The 14230-nt window shown below is 40.4% G+C and overlaps 1 protein-coding gene across 1 annotated transcript in view; it reads right to left on the bottom strand.

Annotated features, from left to right (window-relative positions):
- Nucleotides 1–3014: 3014 nt before the first annotated feature.
- Nucleotides 3015–14230, bottom strand: part of MICOS10 (mitochondrial contact site and cristae organizing system subunit 10) — a 31083-nt gene continuing 19867 nt past the window's right edge. The window contains exons 2-4 of the mRNA XM_017674540.3: nt 6858–6905; nt 5714–5823; nt 3015–3268 (exon numbers count right to left, since the gene is read on the bottom strand). Coding sequence (XP_017530029.1) covers nt 3254–3268; nt 5714–5823; nt 6858–6905 — 173 coding nt within the window. The 3' untranslated portion in view covers nt 3015–3253. The remainder of the gene's footprint in view (nt 3269–5713; nt 5824–6857; nt 6906–14230) is intronic.

Here is a 14230-nt window from a genome sequence, read left to right as displayed (position 1 = left end):
CTGTAACAGTTACTACCGACTCTCACACTTGTTCCACCAGAGGCTGCCCAGGGAGAGCGGGTGCCTCTGCCCTGTTCCTGCCCTACATCGCCCTTCGGTGTCCAAGAGGAGTGGTGTTTGGAGCACACTTACAGAGAAAAGTGGAGATGGCTTCCAGATGAGCTTGTTATTCTACATTTACAATTCCTTTTGGGACTTAGACTTTCCACTTTCTCCCTTCCACCCCTTGGCATTTATGTCATCAGGAAGCATGCAGCAGAAAACCAACTGTCTCAGGACCACTGAGGATGGAGGCTGTTTCTGCCCCGTGAAGTTCATCCTTGTGGAAATACTTTGCAGAGTTTATTTGGACAGGCTCAAAAATAGTCTTTCAACAATACAATCAGATTGAACCATGACAAGTAAAATGTAATTATGGCTTGGTTACATTTTAAAAAAATGTAAACATTGAGGTTTGGAAAAACTGAAAAAGCAAAACGACATAGACACTGTCTTCATTGCTAATCTCTGCATTTCCTAAGAGCAGGATTTCAAGACTGCACCCTTGGCTCCTTTGAAACGGGTGAGAGGATGACACTCACGGAAGGAGACAGCCCCACAGCGTGGGTTCTGAGACGTCCTCCAGGACAACGGCCACCTCCACATCAGGCAGATGCAGCCTGATAGAGGCTCACCCACTGGGCACTGTGAATGCCAAAGTCACTCACCTAAATGACTTCAAAATATGTATTGTTCTGGGCAAATTACACAGTGTCAAGCTCAGACTGTATGTATTTATATATGTTGGCAGAGCAGGCCATTTTTGGGGCGCCACAGCTCTATCCTAGCACCCTGTGCCCAGTTGGGTTCCCATCACTCTCTCCCTAAACCCATGAATTTCCTTGTATTTGGTTCCAGAAGGGCAGACAAGAAGCAAAGTCAAAATTTCACAACCCCACAAGGGAACAGGGCCCCAGAGGACTTGAATTTCTAACAAAACTTAAAGTAGAACAGAAATGTGTGCCTTTGCCAACCAGCGGGAACTTTCTGAAGGTTGATTTGAGATGGGGGCAGGGAGTGGGGACAAGATGGGGCATTGTGCTTTGGGCCAGTCTCTGCTAGGAGCTACAAGGCAGGAATACAAAGTACTCTGGAATTAAAGCAAACAGCCAATGCTTCCTTTGGCTGGCCTTTGCCCAGAACATTCCCTCACTGAGCCTGACCAGTTTCTCAAAACACTAAGTGGTGTTTCAAAGATGCTGGGCAAAGGGATCCATCCAAAAAAATGCCTAAAACCTAGTAACTAATGAGAAAGAAAACCTGATCCCAGTGTCCACTTCCACTCCATATTCTTCTGACTTGTCTAGAGAATTACTGGGCATGTAGCGTTCTCTGTTTTTGTCTTTTTTGGAAGGGGACCTGTTATTCTTCTTTCTGCCTGAATAAAGATGGAAAAATTGGGGGGAGACATTTAACTTTTAAAGTAAATATGTAGAAGGCTAGTAGAAGGAATGAAACAGGTTGTAGGGTTATTTTCCTTTTAATTACATGGTTTGTCTTGATCATGGAATGAAGAGGGCAAAGTGAAAAACAGCAGACTGGCTAGGGCAGGCCATAGCTACGACCTAGAGTCCTGGGCTCAGGCCCACCTTTGGGCTTTAACTGATTCAAGTAAACAAAAAGCCCAGAAAGCAGAAGAGCCTGCACAGTTTGCAGGGCAGAGAGCCACTGCTCCCTGATCTGGTCCAGAGCTTAGCACATCTTTCTGGAAACGACGAGGGGTAAAAGTTGAGGGTATATATCTACCCTGAATCTACTCCTTGTAACACTTGCAAGAATTGTCTAATTAATGTTCCAGAACTAGGGTCAGACACTCACAAGCTCTGCCGAGGTACCCAGCCTCACCCCTTCACGCTCTCCTTGCCCCTGCACACTCTGGCTATCCTGGCCTCCTTGTAGTTTCCCAACTGTTATGTGCACTGCCATGATTCGAAGGGCCTTCACTCTAGCTTCCTTCCTTATCTGTCTGGAATGTCCAAGTCAACTTCAAGGCTCAGCCCATGCTACTTCTTCCTCAGCCAGGCCATGCTAAGGTGACTCAGCTGCTCCTTCTCCTTTGTTCTCACTGTACTTTGTCTATACCCCTCTTCTTCCAGTGCCAAAAGAATTTGCACATCTGTCTTTCCTACAGATGCTAAGCTCCTTGAGGGCAGGGGCTTGTGTCTTTTCATGAGTTTCTCTCTGGCCTCTAACAGTGTCTGAGCCCATAGCAGATACTCAATCAACATTTACAGGATAATGGGACAAGTGAAATCAAGTTCTGCTCATCTTAATTCTATTATAAAGAGAGAGAAGTAAGATATGAATGACTGAGCTCCAGGGTTCGATACTTCCTCAGAAGCAATTGCTACAATACTACCTTTGTGTCCAGTGGTTCAAGTGAAGCCAAAGGAATAAACTCACAAAGGGGCATTAAAAGTGGCCCTTTCGTCCACAAACTTCAGCTGCTATGAAAGGATAAAATCAATCCTCGCTTTCGAGCCAGAAGGATAAGCCACAAGCTCTCCCCAACCTCCAGAACAAAGTCCCCAGGGCTGAAGCCTGGACTGTTAAGCTCCATGAAGCTGCAGGAAACCGTGACATCAATGGAGGAAGCCATCACCAGGGTCAGGTCCCATACCCTGTCAATACAGCCAGCTATTGGACCTCAAGGCACAGGCACAGCTGGATTTTGCCCTGCCCAGGCCCACTGCTGAGGACAGCACAGAGCTCTTAAAGAGCTGCCACAGCACAGCAAGGCTCCTCTGACATTGCCATCTTCCTCAAACAATGCAGGCAGCAACCTCCACACCCCCATTTATGGGTGGAAGCAGCTCTGAAAACTACACATCACGGGGCGAGTGGGGAGGATGCACAAGGGCTGTGGTTTCAGGAAGGCTCTCAAAGGGTCTGGGACCAGCTGGTGACAGCTGCTGGCAGTTCCAATGTAGTCTTCCTGATGCTCGGGGACCAAAGGCAAAGAGACACAGGCAATGCACCAGGCTGCCTCTTTCTGTTTATTTCTTTTAAGACTGCCTCCTTGCAATTTCCACAGAGAAAATACAAAACAAGAAACAGACTTGATTTCAAATACATAAAGGGTATGCTGGAGTTTAAAGCATTACTGATAACATTGTTACAGAAGAATGTCAGCTTACTCCAGGGCACTTCAGTATTCCTGAGGAATAAACATGATTTCTCTTTTCTTCCCACTGGGATGTTCTCAAGTGTTAAGTCATTGCTCCTGCTCCTGTAAAGAAAGTAAGGACACTCAGGTTAGAGCTGTGCAGATGGCATTTTGACAACTCTCTCCAACTTGCTGCTGGTCAAACCCAAGGGACCAACAGGCCCAAAATCTTACCCAGTTTCTTTCCACAAGAAGACTGTATACATTCCGTCCAGGTTAAGTGTGGCTCCCTAATCTTTGAGGGAAGAGAATGGGAAAGGAGCAGAACAGGGCTAAGCCATCAGTCCCTGGATGACTATATTCCTAAAGCCCATCAAGGGGTGGGTCACAGATGAGCAGAAAGAGCATGGCTCTGGAATCAAAGCCTACTGATGATGTGATCTTGGGCAAGTTTCTTAACATCAGAAAGATCCATTCATCTGCTGAATGAGGACTCTAAAACCTCTCTCACACATCTATCTGGAGGGAGGTCTAGAGAAAGAATTCAAAGATCAAACCCCTAGGATGGTCCGCAAGGCACAGCAGGCACTCAACAAGCAATTACCATAATAATCTGACAACACTGAAAAGTCCCAAGCTGGGGTTTTGCTCCTTTTTCCAGAGAAGGGAGGATGACAACATCGAGGCAAAGACTCAAGTTCAGATAAAGTTACAAGGCCATTTGGAGCAGTATACACAAGGCTGTAAAAATGTACAATTTTTTCCACAGTAACTCCCAGCCATTAAATACACAATAGGCATATAATCACCCCTAAGCCATTATCCATGACAACTCAGTTTAGTTTGGAACAATGAAAACATTTTAAACAATTAGGAGACCTGAAGTTCCTCTCCCTGTTCGCTTCTGTTCTCCCCAAAATTCAGCTGTAGTACCAAGAGTGAAGAGTCAGAGAGTGGTGGAAACTGCCCATCACCAGCTCTGGTGCCATGCAGCTGCAGCCCTTCTTGCACTGTCCCTCTGATGACCTCACTCGGGCGTTGGCACAGAGATGGTTCACCCAATAGGAGGGTGGCCAAAGGCCTGCCAGGCCTCCTGGCTGAACAGCTCTCCCTGAGCCCCACTGTTTCTCCAAGCACACATAGGTCAGTTGGTAGGCAGCTGACAGTCTGAGCAGGTTCTAAGATAGAGGCCACTGAGCTGTGGTGGGAGACTGTCACTGAGATGTGGTAACCCTTGTGGCTACAGCTTTTGACCAGAACTGGGACACTCATTTGTACCACATTTTCTGCTCTACTTGTTATGCTGGAACAATGGACAAGCCAATCACCCTTTCTTGGTTGGCCTCAACTATAAAAACCAACATTTCTACTTACATAGCATTTCACAGCTTAAAAACATCTTCACATTTAATTCTCAACAACCCTGTAGGTAGAAATTATTACTCTTATTTTATAGATAGAAAAGAATCTCAGAACGGAAAAACTCAAGATCACTTAGGAAGCAAGCGATGCCCAGGACTCACACCCAGGTCTCTTGGCTCCTGCGCTTTTTCCACCAGCCTTCCGCTGCTACCCAGATCATAGTGGTTCTAGTGCAAGGGTAACCTAGAAAGCAGATGATTCTACACATCCAGGGAATGCGAAGTTCTTCACTGAAGGTTGTGTTGCTATAAAGGTAATGTCTTAGTAAGCCTGAGGCCACTAACACATCTAATAGAATATACAATTTCTTCATTCATTCATTTTACATTTGAGTGCCTACTTTGCTGTTCCAAGCCCTGAGGATACAAAAAGAAAGGTCATGTCTATTTGTGAGCATCCAGTCTTCCCAGATTCTTTCGTTTAAACCCCATGATAAGCAGTCGCCTAAAGTAAGGCAATGGGAAAGGCTGCTACACACCCGAACTCTAGGACATACACTACCTTCTCTCTTGGGGTATATGTTATAATTTTTCATCTTATCTACATCATTACAAGTCCATCTGAAGACAAGACTCAGCAGAATCATGTGGGACTTAGAGTCAAGAACCTGCCCTCTTCAATAAAGAGAATAATGGCTGTGTTCCAGCAGCCTTTAGGTTTAACTTGAGTATGTGTAAGATGTTTATAGGACCTTCTGATATCTTGAAAAGAAGTGCTACTTACAGATACTTAACACAAACCTACTTTGGATGATAAACTCTTAGGCAGGTTTGTCAATTTCAATCAGCTGACATATAAACACATATCTGAATGCACACATGCATCTCAAATAGAGGGGAGGGGAGAGACTTTAGGCACCAAAGTGGATATCAACATCACTAAAGGCCAAAGAGCAACAAGGATCTCAGCGGTGCCACAACACAGTTTATTAATTACATACACTCTAAAGAATTCTTCAGGGACTCAAGAGAAAACTCTTCAGTGACTGTAATGGGGTATGTGGGGGGAACTTGATAATAGGGGGAGTCTAATAACCATAATGTTGTTCAAGTAATTGTACATTAACAATATCAAAATTTTAAAAAGATTTTAAAAAAACAATTCTTTTTTGTTTGAAAGAAAGAGAAATATCAATTCTGTACATACTTTGACATATTTTCCATGTAGAAGATATGGAGCCTGGAAATCATGCTGACAGTTGGAGTAGGCCATTCCCAATCCCATGCCAGAACCAAAGGCTAATGGCCACATTCTTCCTAGTGAGCAGAACAAGGAAAATCCCAATAGGGAGCCATTAAAAAAAGGTAAAGCTTTTTCTCTGGCTTGAATTTGCTTACTAGGGTTCAATAAATATCCCTCATGCATCATATTGATGACTATAACATGCCATACATTTTTGTCAGTGTTTCATCAACAACCCAAAAATGGGGAGAGGGGATCTATTAGTAAACTTAATAATTTAGCAAATACTTATTAAGTACCTATGCTACAAGGTTTGAGGTATTAATCAGTGATACAATACACAAGCAGTAGACATAGTTGAACCTTTTAACTTTTCTGTAACTGTTCTAACCACTTGCTCATTTTAACTAATTTCTTAACCTAATCAGAAACACCACTTTTCAGTAAGGTGCTTGAATTTAAAAAGAATATGTAAGAATTTCACCAATATTTACATATTTTGGTAATAGTAATTTGTGATGTTTACTTAAGCCAGTACTTAAGTGTTAATTATAATTCTCCAATTTTGAATTTCCCACCATTTCTTTGTGCAAAAAGGTCAAAGTAACCCCTTTAGGCTCCTATTCAATATCCAAACTTCAGAAATTCTTCCACAATGAAAGGGATATTGCTTGCCCTTTGCTTAGGAGAATTTCTGGCCAAAATCTATGTGTATTTCTGGCCCAGTTGTTTTTATTACCAGCAGGACTCTCATTTTCAAGTTCCTTAGACAAAATTATAACTAATTAGAAATATCTGAACATGTAGATTTGGCCAGATGACTCACTGGTATAAACTACAGGCTTTTAAGATGATATCATATTTAAGATCTCTGGCACCCTGACTCAATGCCCATGCGATTCTGGAGATGCCCAACCCATGCTGACCACTTTTGAGTCTATATTCCTTGTCTAGCTCATTTTATGATGACCTATGTAAACCTGTATGTGGAAGGACTGGCAGCCCTGGAGGTGTGCCATTCACAAGTTCCCTATGTATACGTATACACTAAAGTAAGGCAATGTCCAATAGGGCAGCATGTTGAAAAGGGAGCAAGAGTCACACTTACTTTTAAAGAAGGTAAGTGAGAAAACAAGTCCTAATCCAAAACCAGTACCTACAAAGAGGGAGGGAAAATATGTTAAATTTTATAATAGTAACTTGACCAAAATAAAATGAACATTTCATAAATGTGAACATTTATAAAATAGATTTTTTTAAATTTGGTATAGAGTTGGTCTTCTCATTCCTAACCATTTTCTTTGTTGTCTGAGGCTTTATAGGTGTCTTTGGTTCCCCTGCCCAAAATAGGGGATAAAAACTTTATTCCCCCTTTTTGTCTAGACAAGTCTTGAGGGGGTAGGAAACAAGTCAAGCAAGCTGCAGTCCCCTACCATCTTCTAGAGGGATGCCAGAGCCAGAACATCAGATTAACACTGTCACAGGAAGCTCTTGTCATTTTAGTACTTTGATGGCTACTTTTTGAGGAAGATGAAAAGGAGTAATTCAGAACTATTCCCAAAGGTTGTCACAAGTCAGACACAAATCAGAGTGATCAGACAGACGGAAATCCCTTTCTTAAAAGCCACAAATATGGATATCAATTCCCTCCTCTCATTTCACTCACAGGGCATTTTTAACCACTATTTTTCAAAATAAAAGAACAAATGCAAGCCTATTTTAATGGTCTGATAGAAGAAAATTTTAACACCTAATTTTAAATCAAACCTCCCAGGATTCTAAGCTCAAAAAAAAAAAAAAAGGACCCAATCCTTCTTTTTACCAGTATTTCTCAAATCTTGGCCATTCTAATGCTACTTACTGTCAGTTGGCTAAATCTACACATCACCTGCACAATTACTTATTTAACAGTTATCTTAAAAAAAAAAAAAGAAAGAAAATTAATGCAGGTATTTAATTCAATAAATTTAGTTTCAACTTAAATAATAATAATGGTATATCACAGATTTGAGTGCTAGCTATATTTTTTCATAAATTGCATTAAAATGAATATAGAATCATCCAAGCAAAAATATTTGTACTTGGTAGCACTTTAGGAAAAAAAATCACCTCACATACTGTAGTGATACATGTCCCAAACTGTAAGATAAAATTATTTTTCCATTATCAAAAAAAAAGTTATACATGCCAAGGAAGAGAGCCAAAGTCTGATTTATTTTTCAGACTTGACAATTGTTATCAGACATCGTTTTCAGAGTCTTCTGATGGTCTTTACTGTCTGCACCATGATCCAACACATTAACCTCTTTACAATTAAGCACCTTATAAAAGTCCCAATTCTCCCTTGCTTTAATGTTTATCAATACCTGAAAATCACTCACGTCATCCAAATTTCTGTGTAATTTAAAATGGTGGAAAACTAGTCAGTTTATAGACCACGATAGATAACCTACTCAAAGCTGAAATAATGGGGAGGAAAAGAACTAACATTTCAGTATTTCCCATGAGTAGCCAACATTTTCCATCCTCCAAAATCTCTTTTAAACCAACAACAACCTGATATGGTATTATTCCCATTTTTCAGATACAGAAAATAGCTTGCTCAAGAATATTCTATTTCATTAATGGTAGAGCCGTGAACTGGGCCCAAGTCTGCCAGACTCCTAAAGCCCCTATACCCACTAAGTCCTGACATTGGGATTCCCCTGAAATTTCAACCCCTAAACAATCATTACCTCTTAAGGGAAATTAGAGTGTCAAAATTTCTACTGCCAGTGAAGAATAAGATACAGACAAAAATAAATGTAATAGCCCAGAACACTAGGTAACCAGGGAAGCAACAAGTCTACACAAGGCCCAAAGGGCTTGTTCAGATTTATTCCCAGACGACTCCTACCGCACGTCACAGACAACAAACTACCTGGTAGGCATGATTCAAGAACTTCAGAGAAATGGGAGTTATCGCGATTGATACTCCTTGGCAAGAAACCACTGTTGCCTGGTTTATAAAATGGCACGGGCTTCAGTGTCAAAGCAACTTGCTTCACCCCCTTGCAGCTGGAAGATGAGTAAGACAGTAAATTGGTACTAGAAAATGAGGTAAAGGATTTGGACTGACTTACAGATTTCAAACCAGGCAATGGGATGGGGAGGTAGGCCAGTAAAAACATAATGGCCTACAATCAGAGCTTTTGGTCTACTCCATCTGGAAGGCAATTTTTTGGCAAACAAATCAAAAGCCCAAAAGGAAAACATTTCAGCATTTTTCTTGTCCCTCTGACTCCATGCCTGTCTCTCCTATTTTCTCCCAAGGAAAGAAAGCTCTCTGATGCTCAACTTTTCCTAGCAGTAGACCAAGAATGATGTTAAATCCACTGCTACCAGCATCACTCAACCACAAAGATGAGAGAAGCCTCAACATCTATAGAGCAGAAAATCTTTCCTTTCTAGACTTCATTTAAGTTCAAGTATATTCCCAACCACCCAGTTTTGCACCCACTAAAGACATTTATCTGAAAGTATAAATATGAGATCAAAATCACTGTTCAGACTAGCCCAAAGAGAGAGTGCACTCTATGGTTGTAGTTAAAAATTGAGCTGCTGCATCTTCAGTTCTTATGAGTATTTTTTTTTTCCTTCTGTTTCTAAAATTTTAAAACACAAAATAACAAGACTATTCTCTTCAGAAAAAAATAACAGAAAGTGATTTTTAAATGCCAATGTTTCATCAATTAAAGTTAGTTATCTCGGTTATTTAAGAGATAAACAATGGTACAACTGCTGATGAGTTTTACAGGTTCAAGTTCTCACATGCTCAATTTTCTTTTAAAAGGCAACATGTTGCTTCAAAGAAAGTCCCACCTGATTAGGGGACACCAACTCTGCAGCTGTTTCCACTAAAGATTGGCACCTCTAGGCCAGGTTTAAACTTCATAACAATAAAACATGAAAGGTCTGTCTTACAATAAAAACAAACCCACATGGAGAAGAGAAGAGTTTTCTCCGCCTTTGGCCACTTTTTTTGTTGTTGCATGACAAGCTCTCTTAGAAGAAAAAAGCCAAAGGAAAAAGTACAAAGCATTTTTTACCTTCCCTGGAAGAAAATATTTAACTATGAATAAAGTTTACATAACTTTGCCTCCCCCTACTCAAGCCTGTTCTTTTGGTCTATGCTGTCTGGAATGACAAATAACCCTAAAGAAATGCCTAATTATAGGTACACATCTTCCTCATGGCAAAGTCCAGTTACAGGGGGAAGAGGGGGGCAAGGGAAAAAAAAATGCAACAGAGGAACCTTATGGAATTGACATTAGGCAAGGAGCCCATGCTCTGAAACCATTTCTTTTGGAGAGGAAAAAGAATTGGCACAAATTCTTAAAAAAAAAACAAATTACTCCAAATCAATCTAACCTTGCACTTTAATGCATGCTTAGTGCCCAAAAGGACATCATAAAACTGGCTAGTAGATAAACACACGTTTTTCGGAAGGAGCAATTCCTTAACAGTTCATCTGATACTACTTTAATAACAAAACAACAGAGAACTCCTTCCTACTAACTACTTATAAAATACTGCCTTAAGTGGATTTTATAACAAATTTAAAATAACAACCAATACTAATGTATGCCTTAAGCCACTTTTGTGTAAAAAAGTGGGGGAATGAATAAATGAATGAATAAATAAATAAATAAGTGTCTGTGTGTGTGTGTGCGTGTGTGTGTGTGTGTGTGTATGTGTTAACAGCCATATGGACAATTTGTAGTTAGTCAAGGCAGTTTTATTTAGAAGGTCTTTGCTCTCACCATGTCACGTATCATAAAGCTTTACTTCACTGCACATAATTAGGAAGCAAACATAATCAGCAAGAACTAACAAGCAGGCTATATAAACTGACTGCTGTCTTAGGGTAGAATGTACTTTGGATGTCAGCCCCTAAAATGAAAAAATTGCAGCAAAACATGTTCCTGTAGTATCAACTTGCAACTGTCAATGGACTTACAATTTAAGAGAAATAATTCCCTCTTTGGAGAGGCACAACAGAAAAATCCTCAGAAAATCACTTAGGAAATATTTCTATGAAAGATCCTAGGGGGAAGAAAGACCATGGACCCATTTGATTTATCAATAACTTTTAAATGGTAATTAAGATCTCACTCCAGCTTACATTTTAACATTTTAAACCGAGTTCCTAAATTCATAAACCTAATGTATACAGTTATCAATGCTAAATTTTAATCTGCATCTAAAAATTAAAATCTCAAAGCAACTTCTTTTAATTTGTATAACATATCAGGATGTATAAGAAAAAACTTAAGTACCATATTCAACTGGCTGTTTATGAATATGAGAAGCCACAGGAATCACAAGCAAGTTTTAAGATCCTAGAAGCCAAACTCACATAACTTTGTTCTTAAATACCTGAAAGAGAAAATACAGTTTCCCCCCAAATGAGGGGATGCTTCTCCTGCTAAGTGGAATGACCAGAGCACAGATGCTACAGTGGGAGGCCTAGTTTGGCTTCCTTACCAGCTAGCTCTCTGACCTCAGGTCAATTATTCAGCCTTGCCCGCCTCAATCTGCTCATCTGTTGAGGGAACATAATCTCAGAGGGTTGCTGTGTTGGGAAAAATCAATTTTCACAGAGAATTCAGTAAGCAACAGTAAGATTTGCTACCTCTCTAATAAAACTCAAAAGACGTCAAAAGTGTAATATAATAAGTAATCCTCTATTAAAATGCAACTCACTTGGCTTGCTCAGGATCATACTTTGGGTGAGCCACAGCTGAATACTAGAACCTTTTCCCCACTCTTTGCATAGCTGACTATATTTCACTGGCATTACCAACTGTTTATAGGAATACATCAGGTTTTGATACATATTTTTCAAAAACAAGAGATTCCTTCAGACTCATTGCTGACCTAGAACATTTTGCTTTAAAATACTTTCCCAGAGCTGTCCTGTGTTTAATAAAGTTACATTTACATTTTGTACAGGGATTAATATCAAACTGACCTATTTACAATAGGCATGCTTTCCTGTTCCATCATGTTTCTCCCAATGCTATTACAATTATCAACTGCATTTGTTAGGACAGAACAAACAAGAACGTTACTTTTATAAAAAAGTACCCCTGGGACTGAGTTTAGTAAGAATTACATTTCCAAAAAACATTCCTGATTTATGAAAGATGCTTAGGGCCCAATTTATGAGATGCTTAAAAAAATAGTTTTAAGTCAGCTCCAAACTGTTACTTAATCCTTTGAGGCAAAGACAGATTGTCCCAGGTGTCCATACGTAAATGCCAAGTCATGTGAATTAACCAAGAAAGTGTGCAGAGGCCCAAGAGGGTAAATTTGGCCTGTTTTAATCAGCTTCTCAAAAGTCAACATTGCTGCAGGGTATATAGGAAATAGACTAAGAAGGTAGCTATTTTATAAGACCTTAACCTTCCTGTGGCTGTCCAGACTAGACAGAAGCTGGAACATCTGTAGGAATTTCTCAGGTGGACATCCATTACCAGGACTCTGATCAGAACAAGCACACCAGTCAGCAGAAAGGCATAAAGATAGGGGAGGTAAATGTGGAAGACATTACTGCTGTGTTCTGCTTCAAGAAAAGCCAGACTCACTCAAAGGGTCCTTTAAATGAGTGCACACAGCACATGACCCAACTTTCAGAATTCTGACAACCACACAACTTTCCAAGAATGCAGAAAAGAAGCATGGTTATACAATTTTCCTGAAAAATAATTAGCTAATAAATTCACATGTGGGTATAACATATAGGAAAATGAGGAGAAGCTCTTAAGACTTAATTATTAAAGGAAGACTGAAAGAAATGCAGAATTATTAAGTTTCAATAAACACTATAAAATCACAATCCATTACATTTATTTGTGGGAGGGCACCTTGGAGGCAGCACTAACGTTTATAGGGCGTCAGGATAAACCTCGTGGAGGGGTAGCAGAGCAGCAGGGCATCTCTTGTTATATAAGACAACGAAGTGGTTTTCTGGATCCTAGAACTACCACACAAGGTTTTTATGACTATGTTATTCTTCAGTTCCCTCAAGAAGACAACAGAAACCAAGGATGTTTGACTCACCAGAAGTGGTAACAAAAACCTGAAATTACTTAGAATCAATGAGAAAGATTCAACAAATCAAGGTGGGAAATACTTCCCTCTGTGCACTAGCTGGAGATGAAATGAATCCAAGTGGGCTGAGGGCTAATAAAATGAATCCTAACTGCTCCAAAGGATTTTTCCAGCAAGTCCCTTCCCTCCCAACACCTCTAGTACCTCTAGCTCCTCCTCCTCAACACCAGTAACTGCATTCTCATCCTTATGAATGTAAATAGAGGAATCAGGGATTTATTATACCCTATGTATACATCATTATAGCTATTATGTTGTCGCTATTACTGATTCAAATGAAAACTCAATGGAGAAACAAGTATCAATCATTTATTTTCCTTACACATTTACTTGATCTACATTCTTTTAGCATTTATTAAATAGAAGGCACTGGGGATAAATTTCTTTACTCTTGGAACACATCACTCAAGTATGTAGTGTTTATTCCTTGAAAAGTGGAAGTGTAACACAGTAGTTATACTTTGATTATAAGGTTATGTGGACCTGGGATAAGACAGAATGAGAATACTGGTTAGGTCACTTACTAGTTGTGTGTCTCAGTCCTTGGACAAATTATATAGTTTCTCTAGGTGTCAGTTTCTTTGTACGGAAAGCAGGAGTTCTAATGGCGTCTACCTATCCCTGACTGGACAATGTGAGGATGAAACAGCATGATGTGTGTTAAAAGCTTGGAAGAGCACTGTACATACCTGTCTTTCAACTGTAATTGTCTTTCTCTCCCCAGCACTGAAGGGAGAACCCAAACCATCATGGAAGGTTGCAGAAGGGACGGGGAGAAGGTGGAAGGGTGCTCAAGAACAAATCAAAAGCTCAAATATTTATTGAGCACTGAAGGGCAAGGATGCTGGGTTAAATAAGGGTCAGAAATAAACAAGACACAGTCTCTTTCCTGGGCAGCTGGTGATCAAGAAGAGATAAAAAGTCAAGTACCAAAAAACTGAATACAAGCAGGTCCTTGGTGCTGAGAGAGAGAGAGAGAGAGAGAGAGAGAGAGAGAGAGAGAGAGAGACAGTGTTCTGCCAGTCCAGAGGAGGAGGGTGGGCACACATTTAGCCAGGAAGACTCTTTTTTCATCTTCAAGAAAGAGGTGGCATTTAAGTTGTCTTTTTAAAACAACAGACTCGTAACAGCCAAAATCTGAGAGGATGGGCATGCTCTCCACCCAGCCGCAGAAAAGCAGGGCTTAGGCAGGGGAATGATTAGTGTATAGCTGAAGCATGAGGCCTGTCTTAGAGAGCAGGAGATAGGGCTAGCAAGGGACCCAGGGACATTACGAAGGCACCAGAAGCTGAGCGAAGGAGTCTACACATCACTTAATTCAGTAGG

This window comes from Manis javanica, chromosome 4 (assembly GCF_040802235.1).
Source record: "Manis javanica isolate MJ-LG chromosome 4, MJ_LKY, whole genome shotgun sequence".
In the NCBI taxonomy this organism is placed as follows: Eukaryota; Metazoa; Chordata; class Mammalia; order Pholidota; family Manidae; genus Manis; species Manis javanica.
The sequence above is the reverse complement of the archived record's forward strand: the minus strand, read 5'-3'. Positions and strand labels throughout refer to the sequence as shown.